The sequence below is a fragment of the Mytilus trossulus genome, chromosome 14, assembly GCF_036588685.1.
Source record: "Mytilus trossulus isolate FHL-02 chromosome 14, PNRI_Mtr1.1.1.hap1, whole genome shotgun sequence".
Classification (NCBI taxonomy): Eukaryota; Metazoa; Mollusca; class Bivalvia; order Mytilida; family Mytilidae; genus Mytilus; species Mytilus trossulus.
Genome location: NC_086386.1, coordinates 9,526,911 through 9,536,201, shown reverse-complemented (window position 1 = coordinate 9,536,201; position 9,291 = coordinate 9,526,911). Strand labels below are relative to the sequence as shown.

General features: G+C 32.6%; 1 protein-coding gene across 1 annotated transcript; it reads right to left on the bottom strand.

Moving 5' to 3' along the window:
• Window positions 1-4,084: 4,084 nt before the first annotated feature.
• Window positions 4,085-8,437, bottom strand: LOC134696244 (Krueppel-like factor 5). Its single transcript, XM_063557928.1, has 4 exons — window positions 7,941-8,437; window positions 5,911-7,015; window positions 5,444-5,503; window positions 4,085-5,174 (listed from the first exon to the last, which is right to left on the bottom strand). Exons 1-4 carry the CDS (start codon window positions 8,058-8,060, stop codon window positions 4,990-4,992), a joined length of 1,470 nt encoding a protein of 489 aa, XP_063413998.1. The 5' UTR covers window positions 8,061-8,437; the 3' UTR covers window positions 4,085-4,989.
• Window positions 8,438-9,291: the final 854 nt, after the last annotated feature.

The window sequence follows — 9,291 nt, the reverse complement described above, 5'->3', positions numbered from 1 at the left end:
TTGAAGGTCGTACTTTGGCGTATGGTTTACTTTTTATGACAAATTTTGACTTGGATGGAGAGTTGTCTGATTGGCTCTTATACCAAATCTTCTAATATCATTGTCACACTGTTTATACAGAATGAGTCTGTTGTCGTGTTTAGTCCTTGATTGGAATAATAAATATTCATATTGTTGGACAGGTGTTCGGGAATCTATGAGCAACTGAAGAATTCGTCAAAATAAATTAACTGTATAATTTTCATTGAAGTACTTTAAATCGTGTAAAATAAAAGTACAGGCGGAAGTTTGAACCAGATGCTCAATTTTGTAGGAATTTCCAGTTTCGGAAGTATTTTTGAACAAACACGGTTTACCAAAACTGATTTCTTTCAATCAAAGAAATGGGACGGGAAGAGAAAACAATACTGAAGAATAGAATATTTACATTGTAAATATGCATTTAAAGTATTTTGATCGCACTTGTGTAGTAAATTATAGTAAAATTTTATGAATGAATTCACAAATTCCCACGAAACGGAAGTGGAGTTTACGCCTCCTACTGAACAATATCGAAGGTCGGTTAAGATTTATTAATAAAGATTTCACAAGATTTCGTCCATATTACAACCCTATCATGTTGAAGTATTTGTTTGTTCAGTAGTTAAGTATATCAGAATAACATGATACGATACGTGTGTGGGCGGGTAGAACGACTGATGGAGGATTTCTCTGCAACAAGCGATGTTTTTTCTGAGTCAAAATAATTATATTTCGTAATACTGGAATGCGATACACAGTGCATTCAGTGCACAGAGAGATAATAATACATGGTTTATCATCGCTGCTATATCGTGCCGAGTGAAAAGTCTTATATCAAAAGAAACACTTAACTTGTTATATTATAATTGTAACCATTTTAATATGAGATTTATAATTGTTTAACGTCCAAATACTTGTATATAACCGAGTATATAACAGGCAAATAATTTCATGTACTAAAGTCCTTTTCATTTATTAGCAATTTTCTTGCAAGATTTTAAAGTGAAATGAACCATATATTGAACGAGACGACAAGCTAACACGGAATATATCAAGGGCTTCTTTGAGAGACGAACTAAGAGGGGTGACACGCTTTTGGGAAGTGGGATATAGGGGGTAGAAAAATTAAGATGTGGGATTTAAGGGGTAAAATTGAAGTAAAATAGTAGGAATTGACGAATTTTCTTTAAAAAAGTCGGATGTGGAAAATGATTATCCCGTGTCCCCTTATCTTTATTCTTATGCCCCATTTGTCTTTTAAGCAGTGTTTTAACTTTAAAACAGTTTCCCGGGATGATAGTTGTTAGTTATATGTGTATTGAAGTTTAAACAAGTATGATTGATGCTGTCCGTTACAACTATTGTTTTAAGTCAAATGTTCAGGTCTGCTTACTTTGTAGTTCCGCTTTAAAGGGTTTATTTAGATTTTTTGTGAATGGAAATATTTCTCGGTCAGTGACATACCTGGTTTTCCCCAAGTGTAAAAATTAGTTTACCTTCGTTAAACCTTCAGATCATGTGATCTGATAATACCAGCTCTATATCTCTAACTTTTGTCTGAAAAACAAAGAAAATTTTAACCATTTTTGTGTCCACATCATTACTTATACAGTTAGCACTGTATTTAATTTTGATTCTTTCGTCAACTTTGCTTTTTTATATCTTTAATATTTTAATATAATACTTGATTATTCAAAAAATCATAATGTTAGTGAGATTGTATAATTGTTATTCTTTGTTGTATCAATGCTATTATTGCCTTATGTTCATAACTGACATTTCTTAAATAAAATATTTCGTATTTCGTTTTATTTTCTACTTATGAAAACTTCATAAATTACTAATTATGAAAACTTCATAAATTACTAATTTTTGTCAACCTCTTCAATGTAGTAAATGTTGACTACTCTCATATCAAAAGTCTTTATGTAGCATTTCTTCGAAGCGATTAATCACCACTGTATAATTATGTAAACAAATTATATATGGTTGCGTTTCCTTGAGCAAAAGTTAAAACAAATGTTAATCATTTGGAAGGGAAACTAAATTCGTTACAGATTCTAAAATGGTATACATATTACAAACGTGTAAGAAAATCTTATCATTAATTTTTGGCGACACGTTGTCTCTGTTTGTTTTGTATTGTATTTGTTCAAACTTGATCTTTTCAAAGGTATTGGTAAAATTATAAGTACCTTTACCTATTTAAATAAACAGTTTGATCTTATCGATAACCACTGTTTGAAAACTCGGAAAAAAAACCAACGTTATTTGGCTTTTATAACACTATATTTTTAGACGATAAGTCGTGCTTTGTTAGGACAGAAAGATGATTATTGGTTTAATAAAGTGAAATGTATGCGCAGTTATACTGGTCATCGTGTATTTATAACTGGAATTTGATGTGAAGGTCCTAAGCCTAATAGTATTATATATGTATACTAACTAATAACATATTGGTATTTTGATAACTTTATATATCAAAATAAAGTTAGCGTCAACACAATGATTTCTTAGATTTCAACATAGATATTCTATCTATTGTTATAAGACTAAGTCAATGACATCCATTGGGTCTGTGACAATCACCACAGTCCAGTTTACTGCCTCCAATAACCCTCAATTCGTTTACTGTCTCTAACCCCCCTTAATTCTTTTCACTCACTATAACATAATGCAATTTTTTTGAGTTTGAACGTCTCCAGCCATTTAAAAAGTGGGGGGGAGGGGTTCTAACCTAGGATAAAAAGGGGGATTCAACCACACGTTCCCATTCAAATGCATTGATCGTCCCAAAAAAGGGGGGTTCCAACACCGGAACCCTCCCCCTGGATCTGCTACTGGTCTCAGGCTAGCCATAAGTTTAATAAAACCTTGTAGAATGTGAACGTGTCTATCTAAATGATTTGCGAAAAAAATATATCATATTCATTCAAACGAAATCAAGGACATATATTTCTGTACTAGATCATGACCAAAATAGTTAATTTGTATCTGAAAACGCGAATGCATAGATTTACTTCCTATAAAATTTAGATTTTTTTTATAAGAATGTCCTTAAAAGTATTTTTATCAATAATTATCAAAACTTGACATCGATATAAATATGACGTGTATTGCTACATGTAAATCTCATAGGAAGCTGAGCTGTCCAACTGTGTAGTTTCTAGTATAGATTTAATAGCTCTTTTCGATGAAATTGATGCAAGTGTGAATCTAATTCAGAGAAACTAATCCCTTCCTCTTTGTTAAGAATATAACACCAGCAAAGTACATTGTTGTATTGATGTTTCTCAATCATTTTTTGTTGGTATTTGTTCTTAGAGGACGGAAGCACATTCTTGAGAGATTTTTTCAATGAGTTTTAGATAAAAGCTCTTCGCTCAAGTACTTGTCACCCATGCTGTTAAGCAAATAAGCATCATCCCCAGCTCAATTTGTATATGATGTTTTTCTTCGTTCTTTTTTTATTTTAGCGGCAGTTGTTGGTAAAAACTGAATATTATTGAGGAATAATCTGTATTGTCAGTGGACTGATTTTCTCTAGTTATATTTTGATAATTTAGCAAATGGTCCACTTTGGCCAACTTTGATATCGTCTGATTTTATTCCCAAATTATTTCTTGTCTGTGTTATCTTATTTTAAAGTTAACATATATTTAGTTGATTGATCTCTAGTGACTATTGTTGAGCAAATAACACATGTATTTTGGCTTTTTTCTGTTCTGGAGTTAGTTTGACTTATTGCATGTTACGATGTATCTACAATGTTATTACAAAACTAGTGTATACTGAGTCAGATGAAAAGGTAGTACTTCCAAGATGAAGATACCAATCGTCAGATTCAACACAGTGGCATGTGAACGTCCATTAAGTTATATTTGTGAGGCTGCTGTCTTATAGTTAGTATTTCCAGATATTCTTGTATTCGATGTATTCGCAATAGAGGCATTAATTACACCAGTTTAGTGAATTATTGATTTTCTTTTATGTGTATCTGGGAACAGTATAATGTATAGGCTTTGTTCATGTGTGTATGCAGTAAAAAAAAGATGAAAAATAATCACAATATTATATTTATTTCCGCTTTTTAACTTTACGGTAACACATTTATAATAAACATGTACAAAAAATAGAAAATAAAATCTATCCTTATAGATTGAGCATTACATAAAAAGATAGATCACAACAAAAACTACTTCCATACTGTTCCATATTTTTTTCAAACCAACCTTCTCACTTCCCATTCTTTCATTCAATCCGGGCACTCATTCACACAATAGTCTCGCTTTCAAACCGGAACTGGTAATGTAAATCACCTCATGTCCAAAAGGACCCGTATGATATGAAAGCGCGATATGAAATGGAATTGACATGAATTGTCTGACATTAAAAATCGTTTGTGTCAAATTGTTTGTTTGGATTTCTTTAAGTAAACATGATATGATGATCTTCATTATTTCAACTTGGCACCAGTGCAGGCAGTCAAAATTGACAAAATGTCAGACTTGCAAAAAAAAAAACCCCAACTATACATATTTAAAAAAGTGAAATACTATAGAGCAGCTGAAAATAACAATAACAATATCACATGAGATCAACAACAAATAAAATATTAAATCAAGTCAACCTTCTAACATAGACCCTAACTTGAAACGAGTCTTTAAAAATGTCTTGACTAAACGTCCTATCAGGACAACTAACAATTAAGTTCACACCCCACAATCGTTCGCTGTTCAAATACTGGCCAATGGAATGACGTTTCACGGTAAAACGTCTGACTAAAAATGATAGTCCTTTCCGCTTTCTCAACCTTTGCACCAAAAGTAGCATGCAGTAGTTCGACAAACTGACGGCTTTCAAACAAGTCTGTTGTCAAATGAGTATGAGCAGTGTTAAGATGCTAGTCGCAAACTAATTCGCTCTAGTTTCACCAAAAAGATGTAGACAAAGCCAACCTGGGTGGGTTCACTTCTTTGGTTCATGTCTCTTCATATGGAGAGCCAAGTGGTCAGATCTGGCGAAACATCTATCGCAGACCTTACACTTGAAGGGTTTAGCACCCGTATGTTTTCGTATGTGTCTAGTTAACTCATCTGACCGAGCAAATCTCCACTGACAGCTTGGGAAATGGCAAGTATACGGCTTCTCTCCTGAAATCATAAAATAAAAAACCATAAGACTCTAGTTAAGTACATGTAGGTTTTTAGGTAATCAACAATTTAGATTAACTCCACAGTAAAGAACGTTTTAATAAGTGTGTATGGCAATAAATATGAACTGTCAAAATAATTAGCATTTTCAACTTAATGATACAAATGAACTTAATATTTTTCTAGATTTTTTTTTTAAATGATTTGATCATGTGATATGTGCATGCATACACAAATAACTCCATTTATTCACCAAAATGTATATTTACCTGTATGTATTCTTTGATGGGCCTTTAAATGAGAACTCTTCGTGTAAGCTTTTCTACATCCTGAAAAAGTAATATTTAAAAAAATAAAACATTTGTTTGTCAACCGGAAATAAACTATTTACAATATTTTAAACTATAACACTAACCTAACTTGTCAATATAAAAGCTTTCACAAAATATTAAACAAAAGCAATAATTTTCGAGTTCAATTGAAACCTGAGGGCAGTTTTCTCCTGTCAAATGTACTATTTAATTTGATATACAAACATAAAGGTTTCCAACACAGTGTGTGTCGATGTTATTGATCTGTTAGACAAATATAAAATCTGGTGTTATTCACCTAGGCTATCGTCATATGATGTTTTCTTTATTGATATACGATAATAGTAAATGGATAAAAACACTTTTTTCTCCTCTAGCAAATAAAATGTAATTCAAACGTTTAATTTGATGTGAATAAAATTTACCTGGGAATTCACAGAAATGGATTCTTCTTTTCTCTAACTCTGGGTTGTTTTTTCTGTTATATTTGATAGTAGAACATCCAGGGTGAGTCTGTTGATATTTACGTGGCTTGTCGTCGTCTCTTGTTGACATTGAGAGTGGAATGGGGGTAAAGGCTAATGGCATTGACGTCATAGGTGTACGAGACTGTGGTCTAACGAATCCTGGATACGGCGGTGGTGGTGTTCTTCTGAGAGACTGTTCTTGACTAGGACTGCCGGGCTGTGAGTTTGGAGGAGTTGGCGGTAAAAACACTGGAACACAGTGTGGTGGGGTCTGAGTTGGAGTATAGGATTTAGCTGTTGTCAAACTTTTATTTAAGCTTGCTTGTGGAACATACTGAACGCCAGATACGGGAGAAGTCATCACAATGTTTTGTTGACGAGAAACTTGAAGACTGTTTGGTCTAGAATTTACAGGGCTATTCATTGACCTGTCAATTGAACAACTTGACGTCAACGGTTCTGGCTTAATAGTCAAATTTTCATAACTTGAACTTCTTGCGTTTTCAAACTGGCATGATGATTTGTACGATGGGTCTGGCTGTTCAATTTTAACCCGTTGTAAATCACACTCGCTGCCGCTGTCCGATTCGGAATAATTTTCAATGTCAATACTGTCTCTTATATCCTCCCATAGAGAATCAACTGTTTTCTTAGATTGGTCCGGTAAACAATGTTCAGAAAGAGTCGGAAACTGAGACATTATTCCGTTTCCTCCCATCACTGTCGCAGTCATATCAAAATAACTACCTTCTGGTTTACTACCTAGAGTACCGTCGTGTGCGTTGTTTAATTTGGTCTTTTTCAGTGGTGATTGGCCGAAGTAGTCGTCGATTAACGAAGAACTTTCTCGTCTCTCATGAGATTTCCCTTGAAGAATACTTGTCTTCATGTACGACATATCTCTGTTTGCATACAGCATGTTCATGCGTTGTTTTGCGGTGAGCAGTTCGGGAGCATTCTTGTCATCCTGAAAGAACTCGTCCACAAGTGACGAGCTCTCCCGGCGAGGCTTCTTGTCTGAATATCCGTCTAAGGATGCAAAAAAGTTATCCAGATCTTTTGCCTAAAAGGATTTAAAAATACTATTACAGAAAAGATATTGATACGTTATTCATTGGTTTAAAAATCTATGGTTTATTTATTCACGCAAGTATACGTGAAAAATCAATAAGAAATCAAAATCCACGTGATATTGTTCAGGCAATATACACTTTGTAATGGTTTAAAAGACGGTTTTTCCAATGTGAGATTATATATTTCAGCTATCTTTACGAGATAAAATCTGATGAAACTCGTTTCTCGGTTTGAAGTTAATCAATACATAGTTGTACGCCTACGCGCAGACTACCGCGACGAATTTATGAATGAATCTAGTGTAAAAACAAGTTATGAATGGTAAGGTCACAATAAATTGTCAATGGAAATTAGTTCGGTGCGTAATTCGTCATGTGTAAAATATAGAAATTTGTTAGAATAAGCTGTAAACAGTAATATGACACTAAACATATTATACGAGGTTTTATTTCAGAATAACTAGTATTGATCCTTTTCTTGGTTAACCAAGCGTTGCTTGGTATTTCAAATATGTGTATTCCATATCGTTATCATATGACTGCTTTAAGCAATTTATTTTTCGAAAGGTATTTTATCTTTACGGTTTATTAATGATAAAATTTACAGTGTAATCATGGTGAATGGTGTGACCTGTCACATGTACTGTAAAGATCGGTTATCATAAGAGGAAATTGCGACTTAAAGTTACCAACTTAAGTCAAAAATGTCGCTAAATATTAACACATTCATGTCACTAGCCTGTTCACTGTAAACATAGTATCTATATTTCCCTTCTGCGTTGCTTATTCACAACTAAAGTATATAGCAATTAACATACGTACAACTGATTGTTGAATATGTGTGATTTGAAAAAAATAAAAAAATAAAATAAATAAATAATTAAATTCACAAATAAATAAAAGACTTTAACTTACATTAAATTGAGGTGGTGGGACTATATCGCTTGGCGGTAAGAAACAGTCGTCTTGGTCTGGTACGATCTGATCATCAAAAAATTCTTGTTGCCCTGTCAAATCTAAGTCCACTGTAGCCATCGGAGTAACACCAAAATTGTAAATATTTTCCAATATATCTAAATCAAATAAAAAACACTGTATAATGTATTGTATTTTAAAATGTTGGAATAAATCCTCAGAATATATCACTGTTACGTATTCCTTCGCAGTTTTATGAATGAAGGGATCAATAGTCTGATTCAAGTATTATCACATTTACTCAACCAATCAAAAAGTAGTAAGGCGGAGTTCTTCCTTATAAGGAATCTTGACCTTGGACGTTGTTTGTTAAATGGCAAAATTCCAAATCAAGTTATAAACTGCAAATATTGCCGTGTCTTTCAGTACAAATTACATTAAAATATCGAAATTATCAACTATATAACTGAAGAACACTACTGTTTAATTTGATCACAATCACGACTATTTGAAAGCTTTTATTTTATGATTTTTTACACGAGTGCGCAATGACTAAATACACAACCATGTTTAATACGTCACAATCGTGACGTATGCAAATGGTACAAAGTTCAAATAAACAAGTAAATAGCTTCTCGAACTTTTTTTTATTGTTTTATATTATTCAATTTCAACAAACATGTTTTTAAGTCCAAAATTATCACTCTATGAACGTCCTTGTTCCAAAAAAATAACACAAACGCATAATTAAGTATTGCAGTACATTTTGAAAATACGTGTTGTTTTTAATGCCAATTTTACCACGGGGATTACTAAAAGTTTGTGTATACATCGAAGAATATAAAAGCAGATGTGATAAGATTAAACAGTAATCAATCACTCTTACAACATTCAAATTTATCTTTGATGACGATATCGCCACAGTGGTTATCACATAATTTAAGTTCATTTTCCAACGGTCAAAGGTACAGATATCCCTGGGTTTTCCCTCTATTAAAAAACGGCAAAATATCGTTCAAAATGTATTGTAATTTCCTATGGTAATTTATTCTGCTTCACTTGACTTTTTTGGATGATATTTTTATTTCTATTTTAAAATCATTCCTCTTGGATATCAATTATGTCTGTGAAATTGAACAAAAAAAACAACATAAAATGCGGTACCCGTATTGTTTTTCAATTTTAATTTTTAATAATATACGCCATTCCGCTTCTTTATACAGAAGATTATGATTGTTCGGACGTTTAAACGCTTCATGTTTAGAGCATATTGAATTGAAATTTTTTAATTAAACATAATAAATGATAACATACGTTTTAAAGTATACCGGTATTTAACATATATATATAT

What these genes read in the sequence shown, in the direction of transcription:
- LOC134696244 (XM_063557928.1), bottom strand. Translation starts at nt 8,060, where the DNA reads ATGGCTACAGTGGACTTAGATTTGACAGGGCAACAAGAATTTTTTGAT. An exon ending in CCATTTCTGTGAATTCCCAG is followed by an intron (nt 5,504 to 5,910) that starts GTAAATTTTATT and finishes TTACTTTTTCAG; the next exon opens with GATGTAGAAAAGCTTACACG. An exon ending in CCATCAAAGAATACATACAG is followed by an intron (nt 5,175 to 5,443) that starts GTAAATATACAT and finishes TTATGATTTCAG; the next exon opens with GAGAGAAGCCGTATACTTGC.